The sequence below is a fragment of the Microplitis demolitor genome, chromosome 2, assembly GCF_026212275.2.
Source record: "Microplitis demolitor isolate Queensland-Clemson2020A chromosome 2, iyMicDemo2.1a, whole genome shotgun sequence".
Classification (NCBI taxonomy): domain Eukaryota; kingdom Metazoa; phylum Arthropoda; class Insecta; order Hymenoptera; family Braconidae; genus Microplitis; species Microplitis demolitor.
The window spans coordinates 8,177,722-8,202,329 of record NC_068546.1 but is presented as its reverse complement, the minus strand read 5'-3'; the positions used below and the strand labels follow the sequence as shown (position 1 = coordinate 8,202,329).

General features: G+C 31.0%; 1 protein-coding gene across 3 annotated transcripts in view; it reads right to left on the bottom strand.

The window, feature by feature from the left end:
- The window catches only part of LOC103572273 (pleckstrin homology-like domain family B member 2), a 64,367-nt gene that overhangs the window by 25,194 nt on the left and 14,565 nt on the right, over positions 1-24,608 (bottom strand). For all 3 annotated transcript variants that reach the window (XR_549082.2, XR_008403353.1, XM_008550798.3), the window contains exons 2-8: positions 13,904-14,035; positions 12,897-13,070; positions 10,513-11,743; positions 5,600-6,398; positions 3,435-3,805; positions 3,207-3,357; positions 300-691 (exon numbers count right to left, since the gene is read on the bottom strand). Coding sequence is in view for 1 of the 3 variants with exons in the window: in XM_008550798.3 (XP_008549020.1) it covers positions 300-691; positions 3,207-3,357; positions 3,435-3,805; positions 5,600-6,398; positions 10,513-11,743; positions 12,897-13,070; positions 13,904-14,033 (3,248 nt within the window). In the remaining 2 variants the exon portion in view is untranslated. The remainder of the gene's footprint in view (positions 1-299; positions 692-3,206; positions 3,358-3,434; positions 3,806-5,599; positions 6,399-10,512; positions 11,744-12,896; positions 13,071-13,903; positions 14,036-24,608) is intronic.

Here is a 24,608-nt window from a genome sequence, read left to right as displayed (position 1 = left end):
TATTTTACGTTACATTTTCGGACACTGCGGTAAATTTACTGTACTTAGTGATAAGCATTAAGCGTATTTTATGATAAGCATCTACCTATCGTATAGTAGGCATTTACTACACAATTATGGTAAATATACCTTAAAATACGACATATTCTCGTAGTTCATAGTAAAACACTGTATTTTACCATTGATTTGCCGTAATTTTATAGTAAATATGTATCGTCCGGTAATTAATGGAAATTTATCATAAATTGGATCCAACACGGATATTAATACTTCTATAAAAATTGAAAATTTATTTTTACCTTTCAGTAGGACCATTTGAATAATTAGACGATTCTTCACCTGATTCGACACTATTGAATGAAGCGCAATTCATTTTTCTTTCTTCCCATTGTGATCGCACTTCATCTTGAACTCTTCTTTTCAATTCTTCAACTCTTCTTCGTTCTTCTGATATAACTTGACTTCCTTGTTTAGCGAGATGTAATTGACGGTTCCTTTCGATTTCTTTAAGTGATTCAATTGTCTTTCTTCCTAAACTTCCTTGGCTATTAACAATTGGTGAGTTATGGGTAACTTTTGAAATCCTATCAAAATCTTCTCTACTCGGAGATCGTTTTTCTTCAGAATTTTCTCTAGTATTTTTTGTTAAGTTTTGTAATTCATCGTCTATGGCACGTAATCTGTTGCGACCCTAAGTAAATAATATAAATAATAAATTATAATTTACAAAATTCATATTTTATTTATACGGAAATATAATCTTATTAGAGGATTGAGCCGCAGCGGGGTACTTGAGACATTGAGAATTGTTGGATACATATTTTCATATATCAAAATAATAATAAGAGGCCCTAAAAATTTCAGACTCCTTCATTAATTATCTCTTGAACTACTGGACCGATTTGAGGCGGTATTCGGAATTTTCCGAGCTCAAAAAACTGTTGGACCACGAAAATATACATTTCGCTAAAAAAAAAAGTAATTTTTATCCAATGATATCTTTGGAATACCCCGACGGATTTGCACGTGCTCTGTGATAATCGAAACTTTGTTGAGACTTAAGTCTTTGATTAGATTTGATCAAACTTAGAAACAAATCAGCCGAACGATTTACGAGTATGCAACAAAAATTAGAAAATGTTTTTTTCTAATTTTTTTTTTTTGAATAACTTGGAAACTACTTGATCGTATGACTTTAAAATCTAATTAGCTATATGCCTTAACGAGCTCTATCGATTGCCGCAAAGTCCATTTGAATCAGGTGATCCGTTTCAAAGTTATCGTAGAACAAAAAAAGTTTACTCACACATACACACACATACGTCTGCCCGGAAATGATTAGAATAGCTTCTTAGGATCTCAAAAAATCGAAATATGTTGAAAATTCGATATTTGAAAATCGGACCGAAATCAATAACTTCCCTTTTTTTTGGAAAATTTTCAATTTTCATAGTGGGAAGTTAAAAATTGAATCATCGGCGTTTTTTCGTATAAGATGCTATGTCGATGTTGTTGCTCGATAAAATATAGCTACAACAATCAATAAAAAATGGCCTCAGTATGTGTTTGATTACAGAAAGGAATCGTCAGTTTTAACAACAATGATTTATTATAAAAAAAAAAAAAAAAAAGCGGCTGAGGCAGCCGTTCGGCACGCGAGTGGCTCGGGCGATCGTCAAAGTTAAGTAGTATCGAGCAGGATTACTACTTGGCTGGGTGACCGTTTAGCCGTGCGTCGGGTTCGAACGAAGGTCTCTGATCGCTAGGCGCGGGATGAAGATCCAGTGATCGGTAAAATGGGAATTTTATCGATCACTGGAGTTTCGCCCAAACCGAACTGTACTGGCTAGGTTTTCTCTGTGGTTTCCCTAGCCACTGCACCTCCATTGCACAAGGGAGGTTGCAGGGCATCACCGTAATGATGCAGTACAGTATAAGCACAAGTCGGGCCACAGCCGCACAACGGAAGGCAGAGGAGGAGAAGTAAAGCAGTTTGCGATATAAAGGCAAAAAGTGTAAAAGGCCGTAATTGCGGCTATACACTAGAAAACAATTAAAATTAAAAAAAATATGTAAAAAAAAAAAAAAAAAAAAAAACATTCGACAGCCAAAGTAAAAGTATGCTTCTCATCATTTATTTATTTATTTCCAAGTTTTCGAATAAAATTTAACCAAAAAACAAATTTCATTTTAACATTCTTTATGGATTTCAAGACCATCAAAGTATGTTAAGAAATAGCCCGAATCTCAAGTTAATTAGATGAGCTTTTAAATATCTTCAATAATAATGCACTGAGTTTTGTTTCCAAAGTTATTTATAAGTAAGTCAGCAAAAGATATTTTTTCCCCGAAATGTAAAAAATTCCGTCCACCTTCAACTTTCAAAGTGATTGACTGATTTAGCTCATTTCTCACCTTTATCAAGCTATGATATCAAAAAATATGTGTACCAAGTTTCAATTAGGTCCGTTCAGAATTGTGGTTGCTATTGTGATCTAAGGCTTAATTGGTTTATAATTAATTATATAGTTGCTTTCAAAAATAAACGAAGTCTATATTTTCAGATCGAGTCATAGCAGTGTAATTTAAAAGTCATTTTATTAGTTACAAACACGCTATAAATGAAATTGAATTGTAACATATCATTCAGAAAGTATTGAGAGCTAAAGCCGAAAATTTTTTTTTTAATATTTTTTGAAATTTCGAAAGTCATTAATAATAAGTATGTAAAATTTTATTCAAAACCGTTTAGAATTGTACACTCTGTCGGGTCCACAAGACGCGATATATCCCACATATACATGCATACACTTTTGAATCAATGATGATTTGGGAACCTACTCGACTAATCGTGATAGATTATGACAAAATTCTTTGAAAAATCCACCATGAAGAGTATGAAAACACATTCAATAGTTAGATTTTTATGAAATTTACTAAATATGAAACCGACAACGAGTGATTTTCGAAACGAACCAGCTCTGCATGACTCTGAACGCTTAGCATTCAAAGTGGGCAATGAAAAAAAAATTAATTACTTAGGACATTATTACCCATGATTCCTTTCATATTGAATTATGGAAATATATTTTGCAAATATTGTATAACCCTTGAAAAGTATTTTGGATTTTCAATTGATTTTTTTTAATAGGTACCCCATTACGTCTAGTCTCCCCGATCACGACAAAAAATAAAAAATAATTTACTTCTTCTAGTCTTCTCATAAGTCCCAATTTTTGACGTTCAAGAGTTTTAGAGTCTTTCATTGCTGACGTTTTTGCTTCATTCCGTTGGGATTCCAAATGATTGAGTTGCAATTTTCGTTCTTCTATTTTATGAGAAAGTTCACTCAAGTACCTATTAACCATTTATTTTAAATACAAATATTATAGTTATAAGTGATTAATAAAAAATAGTTAATAAAAAAAACTTACCTCTGCAATTCTTCTCTAGTCGCTAACTTACTAGCTTCTTCTTCAAGATGATGAAATTCAAGGTCCTCAAATGTTTTTTTTTCTGTTTCCAGTGCATCCTGTTGTACATGCAACTTGTCAGTGAGTAATTTCTGTTTATTGTCATCGCAATTTTTTAATTCATTTCCTAATTGAATACATAATTGATGTACTTTCTCAACTCGACATTTGGCTTCAGCTTGAAGATTTGCTTGTATCGATGTATCTTCTGCCATTTCACGTTCAAGTTTATTAATTCTTATTTGAATATTTATTTTTTCAGTCTCATCAGCTGTTAACTTTAATGATTCTGACTCATACTCAGCCGATAGCAACGCTTTTTCTAGTTCAAGCTGAAACAGATTATGGTATTATTGTAATTATATCTGCCTCCTTTTTTGAGTAATTTATAAGAAATGTTTTTCTACAGAAAGAATCTATAACATTTGAAAATAAATTAATTCCGAAACTACTTCTTTTATCAGGGTCATTCCATGTCAATTGACAAATGGTTGGAACCGACTCCCTCGGATTCGGATAAATTTTGGTGGAGAGTTTTGTCTCATCATAAAACAAAGTTCTACCAGAGGAAATAATTTTAAAAAATTTTTCTTAAGAGTTATGCAAAATTGGAAATTTCACTATTTTTCTGGTTTTTTAAGTTTATTTATTTACTATTTCATAACCTCCTGTATATTAAAGAAAAAACAGATGAGAAAAAATGTATGAGAAAAAATTTTTTTGGAAAAAAAATTTTTTAGATTACCAAAATTGAAAAATTTTGAACTCTTCAAAATCGTAACAAGTAAAGTTCGCAGTAAAATTTTGGGCTCAAAATTTTTTATGTTATACCTCTAACATTTCTTACGAAATTTTGAAATTTTCAGGAGAGTGTTTTTTTTTGCAGAAGTATGAATTTTTGAATTTTGGCAAAATAATTTTTTTCAATTTTTTCAACTTTTTTGTTGAATATAATTATTCTACCATATAATTATTGAAGTTTGAGCACTAAAATATTTTTCTTATGTTAATGAGATATTAAAACCGAAATATCTCAAAAATTGAACATTATTAATTTAGCTTCAAATTCAAATTTAAATAATGAAAGAAGTGTCACACTCTGCCATTTATGTACCTATTAATAAAATCACTATTATCGATAGGGCCCAAAACAGAACTTTCTAGAGAGCTCTATTTTTTGTGATTATTATTATTATCTTATTGATATACATTGATAATATATTTTGATCGAAAATATATTTACGAACAGACTCAGCGATTTTATGTTCTTGACGACTAAATAACAACTCTCTGATTCTTATAATAGTAATAATCACAAAAAATAGAGCCCTCCAGGAAGTTCTGTCATGGGCCCTATAGATAATAGTGATTTTATTAAAAGGTACATAGATGGCAGAGTGTGACACTTCTTTCATTATTTAAGTTTTAATTTAAAGCTTAATTAATAATGTTCAATTTTTGAGATATTTCGGTTTTAATATCCTATTAACATAAGAAAAATATTTTAGAGCTCAAACTTCAATAATTATATGGTAGAATAATTATTTTCAACAAAAAAGTTGAAAAAATTGAAAAAAATTATTTTGCCAAAATTCAAAAATTCATACTTCCGAAAAAAGCACCCTCCTGAAAATTTCAAAATTTCTTAAGAAATGTTAGAGGTATAACATAAAAAATTTTGAACCAAAAATTTTACTGCGAACTTTATTTTTTACGATTTTGAAGAGTTCAAAATTTTTCAATTTTGGTAATTTAAAAAATTTTTTTCCAAAAGAATTTTTTCCCATACCTCTAAAAGTCCTCTTTGAACGCATCGGCGTTTTTTTTTAATATACAGTAGGTTATGAAATATTAAATAAATAAACTTAAAAAACCAGAAAAACAGTGAAATTTTCAATTTTGCATAACTTTTAAGAAAAATTTTTTTAAATTATTTCCTTTGGCAGAACTTTGTTATATGATGAGACAAAACTTTCCATTAAAATTTATCCGAATCCGAGGGGGTCGATTTCAACCGTCAATTTGACATGGAATGACCCATCAGTAAGATAATGCTTAATAGATATTCCACATCAGCACCAATGTCGAATGAGTGATATTTCAATTTTAAAGAAAAAAAAAAATACCTCACGACTAATTTCTTCTTCTTGTGTTTCGATATCAGTAATGCCACGTTTGAGGGCATCCATATTTCCAAGAATATGGAGTTTTTCATTTTGTAAAAATGCAATATATTTTCTTTTGTCTTCATCTTCAAGTTCTTTTTTTTCTTTATCAGCTTTCACCTCATTTGATTTCGTATTCTTTTTTTCAATTTTATTGTTCTTTGGTTTACTATAAATTTCTTTGGATTTTGATAACATAGACAGTTGTTCAATAGCTTCTAGAAGGTCATCATTCGATATTGCGAGTTTATTGTCAATAATTTCACATGAATTAGTTAAATTTCCATTTTTTTTTACTGTCGCATAAATTGGATTGTTATTTCGTTGCGATAAATTAATCACATTTTCATAATGATTAATATTTTCTTTAATAGAAATGTTTTCAAAACTAAATGGTGAGCTATTGCTTGTTCCGGTATCAATATAGTTATCAGTTTTATAATTTTGAAACTCATTAATTTCTTGAAGAATTTGTGATTGCGATGTTTTAGTTGTTAAGTTGGACTCCGATTGTGTCAAACTATTTTGCCATGTTATTTGTCGATTATTATTTGGTGAAATTAATTTATCTGGTAAAGGCGATCCATTTTGTGTATTGTAAGAAGTCGATCCATTTTGTTGAAAGCTTTTGAGCAATGAATTTTGGTTCGAAGAATCAAAGGAAAAATAAGATTGGCTGATTGGAGAGTTTTGAGAGCTATTAAATGGTGAATTTTGACCTGGTCTCCTATCTCGAGGTAGTGATCCATTAGTTTTAATCCTAAAAAAAAAAAAAAAAAGAAAAAAGAAAAATATATGTTCCGAAAATGTAAGGAGTTCTTTGTTTTTACTGTTAAAAATTAAAAATAAAAATACATGACTGTTTGTAATCACACTCATTTTGAAAAAAATTAATGAAATTTAAAAACTTTCACTTCAATTGAAACAAATAACTTTTATCTGGAGCTAAATTACTTTTTTTAACTGATACCCAAATGACGAAAGTAGGCATTTAATTTGCCAACTTTATGTTAATAATTTATTATTTTCTTACCAAAACCAATTTAAATTCAATATAAAGTTAACTAATGTCTCCCTTGGCCACGACAGAATTTTGAAACAACAATTTCTTATTCTATTGCTCATAATACTTTTGATATTTCGGAGTTCTTATATCTCAAAAAGTTTTATTTTATCATGAAATAAAAAAATTTTTAAAATTCAGAGTAAGGTAATAAATGAACAACATTCGAAGATTTTTTTCAATATGTTCTCAAACAAATAAACTGATTTAGTGGGAATGTATCACGATTTATCAAATTTGGTTGAAAAAATATTCCATGAGGATATTTACTGTTTCTTAACTACTAATGAAAATTGCTCGCGACAATTACAGAATAGCCCATTTAGTAGAGCTATTTTGTAAATAAATATTCCACCTTTATCGCATTAATGTCTCTTAATTCCTTATGCTCGAAATCATCGGAAGTTTTAGCGCTGTTAGAAGACTAACCATAACCCAGATTTAGAATTTGGTTTTTAATGAACGCGCTTCTTCGGGTTATATTGGATTTAAAAACAAATTTTCGATATCAAAAACAAATAAAGAAATAGACGAGTACGAGAAAATTTAAGACTAGTCCCCATATTTTACTAATTGTCATATCCTTGATTAAAAAAAAAAAAAAAAACTATTTAAAACGATTAGAAACTATTTAAAACGATTCAAATCTAATATATTATAGATATGGGGCATTCCACATCAAATCGACCACTTTTGACCCCGAACCCTTTCAATTAGGCTGAAATGGTTTATTTCTTTTCCACCCCATTGAAATTATTTTTCAGAAAATTTTCAAATTTTGTTACCCAACCCAAAAAAAGTTATGAGTTTTTTCAAAAATAAGGCTCTTATTTTTTCAAATAGCTATAACTTCTTCAAAAATTGACTAATTGCGACGTTTTTTTTTTTTTTTTCAAAATTTTTGTCTTTAAATGTACTTTTCAGAAAAAAAAAAATTTTAAGATGATAAACTCTATGAAATTTCCGGCTTTTTTTAAAAAAACCGTTATTTTCTTAAAGTTCGCTATTTTCTTGAAGTTCGCTATTTTATTTTTTTTTTTTTTATTTCTTCAAAAAAAAACTTAAATTAATTCTGTGATTTTTCCCGACAATCCCGGAGTGGGCGGACTTTTTCTTCTACTTTTTTTGATCAACTGAAAAAAAAAATTTTTGCCCAATTGGGCTTATTTTACAAAACATTACTCTGGAAATTTTTGAGGATTTATATAGACGACTTCAGGGTTTAAAAAATTGAGACAAAAAAAAATCAATTGAAAGTGTTAATCCTTGAAGAAATTTGGATTTTTTTCAAAAAAGTGAAAAAAAAAAATCGAAGATACCAATAAATAATTTTATTGTAATTTAAAAAAAAAACTACACCTGAAAACAAAGAAAATGGAAAAAAAAAATCATCGGTACATCAGTTGACCCTGCGGGTCAGCCCTAAAACTTCCTGCTGTTTTCGAGCTCGTTGAGCTCGAAAAAATTGGTGTGAATACATATTCCAGCTCTTCGAGGTCGAAAACACTTATATACCTTTGTTTTCGAAAAAAAAAAAAAACGTTTTTTATTTTCTACGATATCTTTTGAACAAATTAACCAATTGAGACGGTTGAGGTAGCAATCGATGCTTTTTATCAAGTTCTAAAGCTGATCCAATTTTGAAATTGATTTATCCAGTCGTTTTTGAGAAATTTCAAAAAAACTAAAAAAAATTTTTTTTTTAGTTCTTTCGTTCACGGTTTCTCTTGAATGAATGAACCGAATTTGATGATTGAGCTGGCGTTCGACGCGGCTTGTAAAGTTACAGAGCTGATTAGATTTTGAAATCAATCCAACGGGCACATAAGAAGTTATTTAAAATTACACATTTTTGAAAAAATTTTATTTTTTGAATATCTTCGAACGCAAACTACTGATCAAGTTCAATTTTCTACAGCTCTTAAATATTGACAAGCCACGTCGAATGACACCTTGACGATTAAAATCGGTTCATCCGTTCAAAAGTTACAGATATTACATACGTACGTACACTCGGACATCATCTTGAAATAAGTCAGAATAGCTTCTTAGAACCTCAAAATGTCACGCTCGATAACAACAGGAAGTTTTAGGGCTGGCCCGCAGAGTCAACTGATTGACCGATTTTTTTTTTTTTCATTTTCTTTCTTTTAAGGTTTAGTTTTTTAAAAAAAATACAAAAAAATTATTTATAGGTATCTATAATTACGAGAAATTATTCGTTTTACCCCGATTTTCGAAAATCGAGTTTTCATCAAATGTCAACGTTTTGAGGTCCTTGGAAGCTATTCTGACTATTTATAGAAGGACGCCCGAGTGTGTGTGTGTGTGTGTATGTGCGTGTGTGTGTATGTGTGTGTGTGTGTGTGGATTTAAACTCTTCATATCTTTTTAATAAATTGACCGATTGAGATGGTTAAGGTGGCAATCGAAAGAGTTTGTTGGCCGTTAACTTTTCTGAAAATTTCAAGTCGATCAATCAAATAGACTCTAAGATGTAGAAGGAATACAAAAAAAATAAATTTTTTTTTTCATTTTTCAGAAATGGCTCGATCGATCGATTTTAAAATTTGATCAGATCTAGCATTCAATAAAACGCGTCAAATGCCGCCTTAACTATCTCAGAGGCTTATTCGTTCAAGAGATCGATCGAGAAAGAAATGGTGAAAAACGGTTTTCATCGATTATCTTTGAAGCGACTCATCCAATCAATTCCCGAAATTGATCAGCTCTAGAACTCACTAGAATGCGTCAATTGCTGCCTCAACCATCAAATTCAGTTCATTGATTCAAGAGAAACCATTGACGAAAGAATTAAAAAAAAAATTTTTTTTTAGTGTTTTTGAAATTACTCAAAAACGACTAGATAAATCAATTTCAAAATCTGATCAGCTCCAGAACTTAATAAAACGCGTCGATTGCCACCTCAACCGTCTCAATCGGTCAATTCTTTTGAGAGATATCCTTAAAAATAAAATGGTAAATAACGTTTTTTTTAGAAAACAAAGGCATACAAAAGTGTTTTCGACTTCGAAGAGCTCCAGAATGTACTCACAAAAATGCTTTTGAGCTCCTCGGAAACAGTGGGAAGTTTTGGGGCTAGCCCGCAGGGTCAATCGATAGACCAATTTTTTTACTTTTTTGAAAAAAATCCAAATTTTTTCGAGGATTACCACTTTCAATTAATTTTTTCGTCTCAATTTGTCAAACTCTGAAGTCGTCTATAAATCCCAAAAATTTCCAGAGTAATGTTTTGTAAAATAAGCCCAATTGGGTAAAAAATTTCTTTTCAGTTGATCAAATAAATTAGAAGGAAAAGTCCGCCCACTCTGAGATTGTCGGGAGAAATCACAGAATTAAGTGAAGTTTTATTTGAAAAAATTAAAAAAAAAAAAAAATAAAAAATGGTGAACTCTAATAAAATAACGGTTTTACTCAAAAAAGCCGAAAATTTCATAGTTTATCATCTTAAAGCTTTTTTTCTGAAAAGTACATTCAAAGACAAAAATTTGAAAAAAAAAACATCTTAATTAGTCAATTTCTGAAGAAGTTGTAGCTAATTGAAAAAATAAAAACCTTATTTTTGAAAAACTCATAACTTTTTTTGGTCTGAGTAAAAAAATTTGAAAATTTTCTGAAAAATGATTTTAATGGGTTAGCAAAAGAAAAAAATATTTTAGCCTAATCGAAAGGGATCAGGGTCAAAAGTGATCGATTTGGCGTGTAATGCCCCGTATACATTCATAATTGAGTAAATAGTTTTGTTTAATCAGGGATTTTTCTTTTAATTACGTAATATTAAATTTTATACCTATTTGGTTGTTTTGGCTTCTCTAATGTATTTTGCTTTTCATACTCTGCACACAACGTTAATATTTCTTCAAGTCGTATTTTCTCTTGCTTTTCAATTTCTTGCTCACGTAATCTTTCTTTTTGTACTATTTTTATTTTTTTCTGTGCTTCCTCTGTTTTTATTTCGGCATCTATTTCCCTTTCTTGAAGTTCTTGAAATGAACAGTTATTACTTGTACTAAGTTTTGGAGTTATCATATTTTCATGAAGTTTTTTATGGTCGCTATACTTTGGGTTACGATTAAATGATGGACTGGGTGCTTGGATCCTTTTTATATTGGGACTAGAGCCAAAATTTATGTTACTTTTTATATTATTAACAGATGAATGAGATCCGTGAGTAGTCGGACGATTACATAGATTAGGGTTGGATTCAAACTTATCTACTTGAAAATATTCTGTCATGGTAGTCTTAGCTACGATAAGGCTTTGGCTCATATCGAATTTTCGGCTAAATTTATCTATCTCAGAAGATACTTGACAAGTTAAACTTCTTGACATTAAATCGTAATTATTTTCATGCTTAAACGATTTTGAACGTGGCGGCAAATTTTGAGTTCCATTATTATTCTCATTATATTGTGGTTTGTAATGCTTAAGAAATGCTTCAGTTGTAGTATACAATTGAATTTGATTATGATTCGATATTGGGATACAGTACTCAGAGTTAGAAATATTTGAGCGACTTGAAGATTTGCTGTCTATCCTTTGCTGTTGTTCGTCAATGTAATTAATATGGTTGTTAGAGTTACTATGATTCGGGGTACTTGATCGACTTTTATCAAAATTGGTAAGATTTCGAAGAGGAGAATTTTCATTTTTACCAAGTGAAATTAAATTTGTTGTTCTTGAATGCCCAAGAATTTGCACTGCAGGAACATTAGTAGTTAATGAACCTGCTGGAAAGACCTTAGGTGATACACAGTTTCTATTTTGCCTTGCGAGCATTTCAAATTTAGTTAGTTTGCTTTGAAAACCAATTTCATCATCAAGACATGAATCACGAAGTGATTTTCTTGGTCCTGTCGGTGGTTTACGTTCTAGATGCTCGTATAAGTTTTCGGATAATAAGCAGAAATTAATGGGCGTCATCGATATTCTTGAATTTGGCAGAACAGATTTTAATTGTTTTGCTTCAGCAGGATTATTAAACCGCATATAATTCGATCTTCCTATTGACAGTATACACCCTAAAAAGAAAAACATTATATTAGGTACAAATACATTATGAATCAAAGTAGTAATCCACCATTGCTTACAAGTTATTAAAAAAAAAAAAAAATACCGGAAATGATTTGAGTTTAGGATGTTTTTTTCATTTTTTTGGACATTGTTTAAATACTGAAACATTCTGAGCGTGCTGATTTTTATATGTGACTTCTATCATTATTTTCTTACGATATCGCTGGAATGGATCGACCGATTCAAATATGCATTACGACAATTAAAAGTACTTATTATGACTTAGATCTGATTATGTTTTAAAATTGATCGGCCGAATAGATTTAAATATATTCCGATAATATATATAGAAAAATTAAAAAAAAACTTTTTAACTCGATAAATTTTTTTCCTTAACTGGTGAAATTTATTCCTTGTTTGAAAAACTTTTTTTTTGGTTCTAAAAAAAAAATTCTTGGTTCAAAAAATTAGTTTTCTGGGTTTAAAAACTTTTTTGTTTTAGCTCAAGACATTTTTTTAGACTCAATGAGTGAGGTTACAATCTGTTATAGTTAATTACATTGTGGTCCCCGTCAGAGAATAGATCTCGGAAATTTCCCCCACCATCGAACATTTATGAACTGCGCGTGCGCACAGAAGAGTGGGAGAACATTTAGTACATACAATGTCCAGAGTGGGAGTAAAAACCGATGGCACCCGAAGTCCAATCTCTTGTTGGGATGACAATAGGCCTTATAAATACAGCTATAAGAAACTATCGAATTTTTCGAGCAGGGCTGATAGTGGTTATAATTGACGTTTTTTTCTCTAAATTTGTTTATCGTTTGTTTATAGAAAAAAAACTTTTTCGTGCACTTCTCACATAATAATATAATGATAATTAATAAATAAAACAAGCAAACAGGAATTCTCTAAATATTGTTTATTATTTAGCTATGATATTTTAGCGAATGTTAGAAAATTCAAAAGCGCACACCCCAATTACTCATAATAATTATTAATAACAAATATATAACTTATTAAATCAGAAAAAAACATGAACTCCCTTCAAACTATAAACGAGTAACTATAGAATATAAATTAATAATTATTTCCCATCCAATCTATGATTTCTATAATAGGCAATATAACTTACAATAATGACATTAATAATTGGTTTACCTTGAGTAAGTTTAATAGGTGAGTTCATGATGACTCCGTCAACTAATGTATCCCCACTTACAGGATGAAGAGTAACGATACCGTTATGGTTTTCAATTGTGCAATGAATAAGCTCAACACCTGTTCCTGTTATAGAAATGTCAGCACTTTGATCAGATCCTATTATTATTTGCCCTAAAAGAAAAAAGCAGAAAAAAAGTTTTAATAAATATTTTTACAATTACTAGCAAATTTTTTTTTTATATCAATAGGTTCAAAATTACTAATGGAAAGTAATTAAGATGATTACCTAACAATATCATCATAAATTTATAAGCGAATATATTCGTAATCTTCGTATATACTAAGAGAATATTTCATTAAGCTTTCTACAAAGCCCGGAAGAATTATATTTAGTTTTGGCCAAACGACTAAAACATCTTAAGTCTTTTTGGAAATACATTTAGAACTGAGAATGCGAAGTTAAAAGTACATATATTGAATTTAAGACTGCATTAACTTCTTACAACTTCGGTATGAAAGTTTTTAGAAGATTTTGTCAACCAAGATTGAATAAGTCATGCATATTTATACAGTCATAATATTCATAATCAATAAAAAAATTTATCATGATGTGACCCAGCAACCTCTGTAATGAAAAATTACTTTTTTACCTTTGAAAAGTTAGAGTATGGTAAAAAAAAACTCTAACCAAGTTCGAGTTAAAAATTTAAGTTCAAGAGGTTGCTCAAGATTTTTGATAGTTTTTTAAAATATCAGAAAAATCCAGTGTTTTTTCAAGAGTTTTTTTTCGTGGTACGGCTAATGTTACTACATGGAGGGTACCCCGAACCCACTTTAAAATAAATGATCTCAAAAATTTCACCTCAAAATATAAATTGTTAAAGGCCGAACAATAGTATCGAAAAATTCGGATAGATAAGGTAAAATTTTAATAAGATCATCTACATTCTATGTAGTAATATTATCAACTATAAAATTTTGTTATTATTTTCAAAATATATTACCTTCAGGTAATGGATGAAGAGTAATTGCTGTTGACAATCTTCCACTTCCCATTGAAACGAGATGGGGTGCCTCTGCTTGAACCCGAAGAGCTCTGCCTGCTTCTTTTACCTCCAAACCTGCCGTTGCCATTTCTATATAGAAATTAAAAAAAAACAATCAATCAATCTATAATATTTATTTAATTTAAAGAAAATAAAAGTAAAATATGCACATGTAGTGTTCAATTTTACAAATATAAATCTTAAAATAGGTATTGATTTAATAAAGTTCTTTTTTATCATTTATCACTATCACTAATACTAAATAGATAAATTATTTCAAATAATTAAGTATGACTGTTATTACTACATGATAAAATAATTTTACCATTCATGATATTAGAATATTGTTAAAAAAGTGCTAATAATATCTGAAATATTAAAAGTTGAATGAATATTAGTTATTGAACTTATTGTAAATTGTGTATGCTAAAACAAACAATTTATTTGTCTATTACTTTTTACACTGATGGGTTTGTCAATCATTAAATTGATTCATGCTCCATTCTGTTATTCGTACAAGAACATATACATGTATAAATGTACATACATATAAGTAAAAGTGTGCGTGTGTATGCACATATATGTTAGAATAATATAGACGATTTACTTGAAAGTCAAAGTGTACTGAATTTATTTCACTGGGGTATTAAAAACAAACAATTTGCTTAATATAACATTTCACTATTCTTAATTTGTTCTCACTCTTTGTGAGTCTGGCACATATGACATACTCACTGCCATCGTTAGGCCGTGACAAGTTTAAATACGCTATATTATACCAATATAATAACTTCATTGAAATCTTGCACAAGCTGCTTTACGAGTGTTCTAGTTTTTACGTTTTTATATTGCTGCAAACACGTAAAAACTTTTGAATGGCAGGTTTTATGCAGGACGCCAAAAATTTTTGTGATATGCTGTATCCTAAGATTTGTGTAAGCTAACATATAGCTTGTTGATAAAATTACTTGGGAATTTCTTGAGGAAAACTTGAGCCAGAAATGACTCACGCATGACTTGTGCTAGATTTATTTAAGATCTATATATATTTGGGTGATTCAAAAATTAACGAATTTTTTTTTTCTTCTCGAAAACAGGTTCAAACGTTTCATTTGGATATAAAATGACGCCTGTGAAAATTAGAGCTCTTAATATTAACATTAAGAAGTTCCACATTGTACTTTTCTATTTTCTATAAGAATAACATGGAAAAAATTTTTTTTACGTCTTCTGATTTTTATAACTAGCTACATGCTATACATGCATCATAGAAAAAATCAACAGGCATTATTTTATAGGGAATTGAATGCTCTACAAAAAAAGTCTCTTATCATTTTTTGATAATTCCATTTGTTCAAAACTTATTTGAGGTTGAAGTCGAATTTATATTAAATTTGGAGACCGTTTTACTTTTCCGGCAAAACTATCAGACTTATCATAAAATATTATGGAACTTTTTTTGTAGACATTTTTATTTTCTACAAATTATTATCTATAAAGTTTTTTCGAATTCCGCATTATTTTCTATTCATTTTCATATCAATGTCAAGCTCATAAAAAAAATAGTCTTCTGATCGATTTTAAGTGCTTGACATTAAAATAAAAAGAACTAGAAAACAATGAGGAATTCGAAATAACTTCGTCCATAATAACTTGAAGGAAATAAAATGTTCTACAAAAAAGGTCCCATGATATTTTTTGATAAGTCTGATAGTTTCGCCGGAAAAGTAAAATGGTCTCGAAATTTAATATAAATTCGACTTCAACCTCAAATAAGTTTTGAATAAATGGAATTATCAAAAAATGATAAGAGGTTTTTTTTTGTAGAGCATTCAATTCCCTACAGAGAGAAGTGAATGGTATGTTCTCCAATGTAATATGGTAATTATTACTATGTGGCATCGTAACGCAAGTTTTTTAGCCGTATTATTTATTTGACATACACGGAAAAAAGAAAACTTGAATAGTTACAGAATAAAATGTATTGAATTGAATTGAATTGAATTTAACCGGGCACTCAGCTTGTGTTAGCCATTGTACTCGGGCCCATTGAGGACAATTTTTTATAGTTGTCAAAGAGGATCGCGGTTCTGGTGACCATCGTTATTAGGCCTTGCATTCTTGCCAGTCCACCTAACAATGAACTTAGCAAGCCCACTGTCCTTCCGACAACTATATATACTTTAACTATTGTAGATACTATTGTTTGTGAGTTGATAGGTGGAGGAGACATAGTTTTTATTTTGGTGATACCCCGCCCCGAGTCTAAGGAAACACGTCGCGGGACACAGCCGCTGTCAGTAGTCCACACTAGTTCTGGGACCTGGCATTAGCTAAGCCCATCGTCGTACTCCCGTCGCTATGAGTCCTAGCCGCCAGCTGGCGTGGCCATCTTACGTCGTGTCCTTGTCGTCGGGGGGTCTTGTCGACCGAAATTATGTCTCCTGGGAAGTTAATGTGGGTGTATTATGGTCCATCCTACAGAGCCCACTGTGTAAGATAAGGCACTTATACAATGGAGGATTGCCTGTTATCCAAGGGCAACGTTGGTGGTGGAGGACTCCCTCTACCATAGCTTTGACACGTTGGCTTACACCAAAGCTAGAGGTTCTACGAATGTTTATGGGCCTCCGCCGCCATCAATGCTCGGCCGATACGGGTGTTCTTCTTTGATAAGAAGCACCACCCGCTAGCCTAGTCATAGAGGCAGCAGAGGCCTGCAGATTCGATCGAGTTTTTGTGTTCCGCCATCATTTTGTAATGAAGTCGTGGCCATTTCCACTCGCTCGAAAAATCGTCGGTATTCCACCACCAGGGGGCTGCCAATGTAATGCACATAAACAGTATTGTGAAAATAAAATTCATTGGTGCATGTCGGAATCGAACCTGGTCCTACGCTGTGGTAAGCAAGTACCTTGTTCGATAGGTTATTTCCAGCCCTAGAATAAAATGTAAAAACAAGCCCGTCATATTAAAAATCACAAAAGTTAAAATGTGTACCGTAATTTTCAAATTTTATCCTGTAAAAAATTAGTTGCAACTTAAGCAGTAATATTTAAAGTTTGAAAATGTAAATCGAATACAACAAAATGTAAAATAATTACTACCTTTTGCTTACAGAAAGTTCTTTTCTTTAAAAATCATTTATTCCTTTTTAAAACTGTAAAAATTACAGTTTAGCCGTTGTGTAAAAATTAAAGTATCAAATAAGAAAATTTGTTGAGTGGTTCAAGAAGATTTACAGTGCGGACATTTAATTATCAATCTTTATGTAGAAAATGGAACTATTACATCTCACACTCTAATTTTTAAAATTTCTATATCAAGTATCATCAATGCCTTAGCAATCACGAACTTTTACTATTTAAAATGTAAAACTACATTTTCAAATATCGTTAATAAGTTTCATAAAATTAAAAATTTACTTTTTTAACTTTTGCAGTTTGACAACCATTCATTAAAGGTTGAAAATTGAAAATTTGTGTTTTAATTCCATGAAATCACACGGTAAGAAATGGTTGGCGTTCAACACCATGCTGGTATGGTCTCCAAACAGATACTAAAACAGTATGTGAAATATTCCAATACAGTATTGTAGCGAGTCCCAAAAGTATGGCGTTATCTACTATACTGTATAGTACTGAAGCTATTGCTCGCACGTATGCATAGCAAGCACGGCGAAACAGCATGGCCTTGAGGCCCATACTACAATACCGAGAGCACAATGCTACTAGTTTTTTCCGCCATAATTTTTGGCGTGCCAATCAATGTATACTATCGTATTACCGCCAAAACTGTATAGATATCGCCATACTGACATTGCCGCGACTGCGAGAACTATCATCAATGTCACTATTCCCGCAATAGTTGAATCATCTATGCATACAATTTTATAACGTATAAAAATCTCCGATACCATACAGTATGGCGTTTACGCCTATACTGGCATAGTGATTTCCGCAAAATATTTCTTACCGTGCACTTGCATTTGAATTTGTAAGTTTTACATTTTAGATATTGAAATTTTGGACCGTATCACGGTAATTAGCTGGATGTACGAAAATACTAATTCTATTCAATTGTCAGTAAATATTTTTGAAATAGTATATGTGAGTGCACGTTGCACTAAGCCAAGACCCATGCTCCAATATTAGAGATTATCGACAGAAAAAACAGTTAACTTGAATCAAGGAAAATATTCTTGATTCAAGAATTTTTTTTATCGATTCGGAAAATAGAAATATACTTGCACCAAGTAAACAATTATCTTCAAATTTTTATCTTGAATCAAAATTTTTCTTCTCATGTCAACATATTTTTACGTTTAAATCAAAAAATTTCCACTTGCTTGAAGCGCTTATATTACTTAAAGCAAGAGATATTTTTTTTTAAGCAAGATACTTATTTTTTTTGCAGCAATATTGTATTTTCTTGTTTAAAGAAAACAAAATTTCTCGGAACAAGTACTATACTTTTCATGCAAGTATTTTTATATGCTCCGACCAAGAAAACAAAAGTTGCTTAAGCCAAGAAAAAAAATTTCTTGAGAGAAAAGATAGATATGCAGAAGGGGAAAGTCACGAGTGCTTGGCAGCAGCAGCAGGAGTTGTTCGGTGCTGACAGAGTAACAAGTACCTTTTTGGAATGTACTATAGTATATCCTATAATACATCATGCCTTTAATATATAATATTAATTTTTGCTTGAATAATTTTCTCGAAATAAAAAAACGAAAAACTACGTTTAAATAAAAAAGATAAAAAACATTTTACATTTCGCAGTGAGTTCTATCACTATTTAAACTAGATTATTGAAAGGAATAAACACAAATATTACTAATTGAAAATAGAAAACTTAGAGTTTATAGAGACATTATCGTTATTTTAAGAAACAAGTTTTAATAATTTTTACGTAAAACTTGCTGAGAAAAACTGTAAATTTTAAAGCTTATCGAATGATACTTTGATAATTTTCATCAAATATTACAGTGTGAAAAAGTAAACTTGATACATTTTCAAACTGTAATATTTCATAGTTAAAATGTAAAACTTACTGCGCGGCGCCAAACTGTAAGTTTTAAAGTTTCGTTTATAAAGCGCTGCGTTACTATTTGAAAATGTAATAAATGCTCGTTCGAACAGCAATTATTCCTGTTTTCTTTTTTCCATGTAGTAATTTGTCCGATGTTGAATGGTAACGCTAACCATTGGTATTATTATAATTTCGATGAAGCTCCTTCCAATCGAAGATAGTAAGGTTTATATTAAAATAAGGCTTTATAGTTAATAAATTAGGTTATTTAATTGATATTGATAAAATTTTTAACTGATTAAAAAAATTTTTAAATAAAATAATAAATATTAACATTAATATATTTTTATATGGGTTATTTTTATTAGAAAAGTATCATAATAATTTAATTATTTATTGAAAATGCATTTAATTAATATTTTATTGTGAGTAAAATTATTAACTATGAATTATTAGGTGTACAAAAAAGTTCTACCCGTTTTTTGTCAAAAAAAAATATATTTAAAAATTTTAAATAAAATACAAATTTTAATCAAAATAACCACCATCAGCATCTACTACCCTTTGCCAACGCTCAGGCAACTGATGGATCCCACGGCGATAAAAGGCTTGATCTTTTGTCGAAATGAAATCATCTATTGTTTTTTGCATTTCGTTTTCATTTTGTAAGTGTTTGTCAGCCAAGTAATTTTGCAATGAACGGAATAGGTGAAAATCACACGGTGCAAGGTCTGGTGAATACGCCGGGTGCGGTAAAACTTCCCACTGTAAATCATTTATAGTGTAGTGGACGATTGAACTTCTATGAGGCCTGGCGTTATCATGCTGCAGTATCACTGGTCGAGGTTTTTGTCCCGCAAATCGTCTTTTACTGTTGATTTCATCTGCTAATTTTTTTAATTGACAACTGTAGCGTTCTCCAGTAACGGTTTCTCCTGGTTTGAGTAACTCATAATATAGCACGCCCCACTCATCCCACCAAATACAAAGCAATATTTTTTTCCCAAAAACATTACGTTTTGGTGTTGATGTCGTTGGTTGTCCTGGGTCTACCCAATGTTTTCGACGTTTAGGATTCTCATAGTAAACCCACTTTTCGTCCCCTGTTACAAGTTTCCACAAAAAACTTTTTTTTTATGTCGTGAAAGCAACGACAGGCAGGTGTCAACTCGTCTCTCTCGTTGTTCTGGAGTTAATTCATGAGGTACCCATTTTCCTTCTTTTTGAATCTTACCTAAAGCATGTAATCTTTCAGAAATAGCTTGTTGAGTAACGTTTAACTTTTTCGCAAGTTCTTGTTGTGTTTGTGCAGAATCTTGATTCAGTAATTCTTCCAATTTCTCGTCACTGATTGTTGAAGGTCTTCCAGAGCGTGGTTTATCATTTAAATTAAAATCTCCGTTTGTGAATTTCCGAAACCATCTTCGACAAGTACTGTCATCAATAACACTGTCACCATAAGTTGCACAGATTATTCTTTGAGCTTCAGCAGCACTTTTTCCTTGATGAAATTCATATAAAAGACAATGGCGGATATGCTCATTACTTACTTCCATTTTTAACTTAATAAAAAAATATATATATCGAAGATTAATATATTAAAAGTTTGATGAATTTAAAGAGTACAAACAGCTGTGCATGTACATATACGTATTCATAGCTAACCTATAAATAGCTGTTAGATAACTCCATCTTTGAAAAACGGGTAGAACTTTTTTGTACACCTAATATTAATGTAGAGGAAGTTAACAATTATCTAAATTAAAAATATAATATTAAATCCAGCGCTTTGGAATATACATTTTTCCGTCTGATGCAGTGACGATACGTGTGGTGGAATAACATTTTAAGTCAGAGTACAATAGACAATGATACTTTGTCAAATAATACTTGAGTTTCGTATGATTGATAATTTTTATTAAAATAATATTCATTGATATACGTAGTAATTAAGATTAATACATGTGCAGGTTATATTGGACGTGTATACTATATAGCAGCGCTTAATATTGAAACTGCTTTCACACTATTCAGCATGGGACTCAGTTCCATTCTAGCATGGCTTTGATTACTATGCTACAAAGTAATATTTACCAGTAGCATGATTACTGTGTAGTATAGTAAATATTACTAGAAGAGTGGTGATCATTCCCATACTACATAGTAATGATTCCGATGCTTTAAGAATAGGACTTGCTACCATGTAGTTTGGTAATTATTACCATTCTCTTCTCTCCGTATATAATGAAGAAAAAAAAATCGGTCTGTCGGTTGACCCTGTGGGCCAGCCCTAAAACTTCCCGCCCATTTCGAGCTCCTTGAGCTCGAAAAATTGTTATGGATACATTTTCTTGCTCTTCGAGCTCGAAAATACTTTTGGATGCCTTTGTTTTCGAAAACTAACGTTTTTTACCATTTTTTCTACAACGACATCTTTCGAACAAATAAACCGATTGAGACATTTAAGGTGGCAATAGACGCGTTTTATTGAGTTCTGCAACTGATCAGATTTTGAAATTGATTTATCGAGTCGATTTTGAGAAATTTCAAAAATACTAAAAAATTTTTTTTTTTTTTAATTCTTTCGTTAACGGTTTCTCTTGAACGAATGAACCGATTTTGAATGTTGAGGTGGCATTCGACGCGGCTTACAAGGTTTTAGAGCTGATTAGATTTTGGAATCAAGCCATCGAGCGAATTAAAAGTTATTAAAAAAAAACATTTTTGAAAAAATTTTATTTTTGAAATATCTCCGAACCTAGTTTACCGATTAAGCTCAAATTTTCGGTGTTTATAGTAAATAACAAGCCGCGTCGAATGACACTTCGAAGATCAAAATCGGTTCATCCGTTCAAAAGTTACAGAATATTTACATACGTACACTCGGACATCATTCTGAAAGTAGTTAGAATAGTTTCCTAGAATCTCAAAACGTCGACATCTGTTGGAATTTCGATTTTCACAAATCGGGGTGAAACCAATAACTTCCTGAATTTTTGAAAATTAGCAATTTTCTTAGCGGGAAGTTAAAAATAGTTATTTTTTTATACAGTCTAATAATTATATATGATTATGCATAGTTGTATATAATTATTTATGTATAATTATTTCTATAAAAATAAAAAAAAATAAAAATTCGGGCGTGTGCAGGATTTAAACCTTGGACTTCGCGCTTGAAAGCTTAACTCTCTACCTGTTGACCTAAGAGATTGACTTGAAAAGTAAGTTTCGTATGAACTTCAAGTAATGAAAATCTAATACGTGATAAATTCTTAGTCAACAAAATTTTATATGTAATTTATTAATTATTGATGTATAGTTATATAAAATTATTTATAATTATAACTATGTTAGCTATATATAATTATAACTAAGTTATTTATACATAAATATAACTAAGTTTTTTAAATTTAGCCCCATATATCAGGCTGGATCAGGCACGGTCAGGCATGATCAGGTATGAGCGTATTTAACGCTTCAGGCATAAACAGGCATGAGCAGGTATGATCAGGTCTTATTTCAGGCCTGATCATACATGAACAGGCATGGCCAGGTCCGATCATTTTTTCCCGGGATGATTTATAGGCACTAAATATAGTAAATTTCAAATATCTGTCACAAATACAAATGTATATATCTAGTACAATCGAGTCTAAGATGCTCGTTTGTTGGTACCCTCACCTTCGGCTCGGGCACCAATTTTCACACCTCGCGTCTTAAACACGATCGCAATCGATAGATGAACTACTACTGTGTGTCTAAGTAGTATTTATTAGAGTTAATATAGTAATATTTTGTTTTAATATTTTTTGGGTTTGCTGGCACTGTAAGATAATTTAGTTGTCAATTAAATAAATATTTTCTTAACTTTACCAAATGATTTTATTATCTTAGAGAGAGAATTATTAATGTCAACCAAATAGAATCATTTAAACCATTTATTAAAAATAACAAAATAGATTATGCTGACGTAATAAAATTTAGTTGTCCCAAATAAATTTTAGTTTAATAGAATTTAACAAAACCTATTTAATTGTCCGAAGAGAAATTTTTTTTCAGTGTTCATTCATATATTAGATATCTTATATTATGAAATTTAATGTCTCTACGTAAGATTCAAGTTTCTTAAACCAACTAGTGGCTATTGCTTGAACCAAAAATTAAAAAAAAAAATTCAAGTCAAGAAAATCAAGCCCTTGGTTTCCGTCCATAGCAGCATTCGCGTGACAGTGGAACTCGAGTTTATGCTGCTTCTCTACTTCGAATACCACTTTGTGTACACACATAGACGCCCGAAGAGTCCAAAAAAATCGAACGAGTCTGCTTACGGCTGGCTCCGTCAATGTGTATTTATATACTTGATACCGATATTTGAATAATATTAGTTTATTAACCCTTCAGCACTCTCGCTATGAAGTTTTCTCGCACGCTCATGAATAACTACAATTTTCTTTTAAATTTCAAACGGAATGATGACGTGATTTTTTTTTATCTGTCAAATAATTGATATTACTTCAGATTTCAATACTATTCTTTCAATCGTTTCAAATCATAGAAAAATAAAATAAAATTTATTAACTTTATGAGATATTTTCTCATTGTTATAGTAAAATAAGGGGTCAGAATTTAAGGAATCGAGTCTAATCGGTGCAGTTCGAAGGTTTCCGTAGAGGGTGTACTTGTGTTTGTTGATGTACATGTGGATTGTATACAAACAGATGTTATGGAGTTAACCTCAATCTAATCGTTTTTAGCTTACATAAGTAAATATAAAAATAAGTGAATTGAGTATTAATTTATACTGAATCATATTAATTATTGAAAGACATGAGCTGGCAGTTGATAATTTGAAAATTTTATGAAAGAATAGTCCTTCATTATTTTAATATTAAAACGGGAATATGAATCAAAGACTGCTCTTTGTATTTTATCTCAACTACTTGTATTGTAATCCAAAATTAGAATTTTATTAATTTTAAAAGGATACTAACACTACAATACTATTCAAAAGTTAATATAAGATTACATTTTACAGTTGTCTGACCCAAAGAACTACCGGCCTATCACCTGTTTGAATGCGGTTTATAAGATTTATACTGAAATCTTAAACAATCGCATTCTGGAAGTGATAGGTCCTGTATGGTAGCAGATATACGAACAACGTGGCAGTAAAAGAGGCCTTTCAGGTTGCAAAGAGAATCTGTTAGTGGATCGTTGTGTTATTCAAGGAGCGATCTACTATCAGCGCAACCTGTCAATGGCCTGGATTGACTACCGCAAGGCATTTGACTCAATATCTCATGAGCTTATTCTCTTTTTGCTGAAAAGCCTTGGGGTCAATCGCAATACAGTGGGATGCATTCAGCGTAGGGTGCAGCTTTGGCGAACACGGTTCCACATTTCATGTGGCAACGACAAACATGTGATCGAAGTTGTGCAGTACAAGAAAAGAGTCTTTCAGGGAGATTCCCTGAGCCCTCTCCCGTTTTAAATCTCACTGCTACCAATATCTGTTGCCCTACGCCGTACCCGAGGATACTCAGTGGGCCCACTAAGGCTTCAGACAGCCTTGAACATTGTAGGAGAGTATAACCGGGATGTCGGCATGGCTTTTGGGATGGACAAGTTCGCG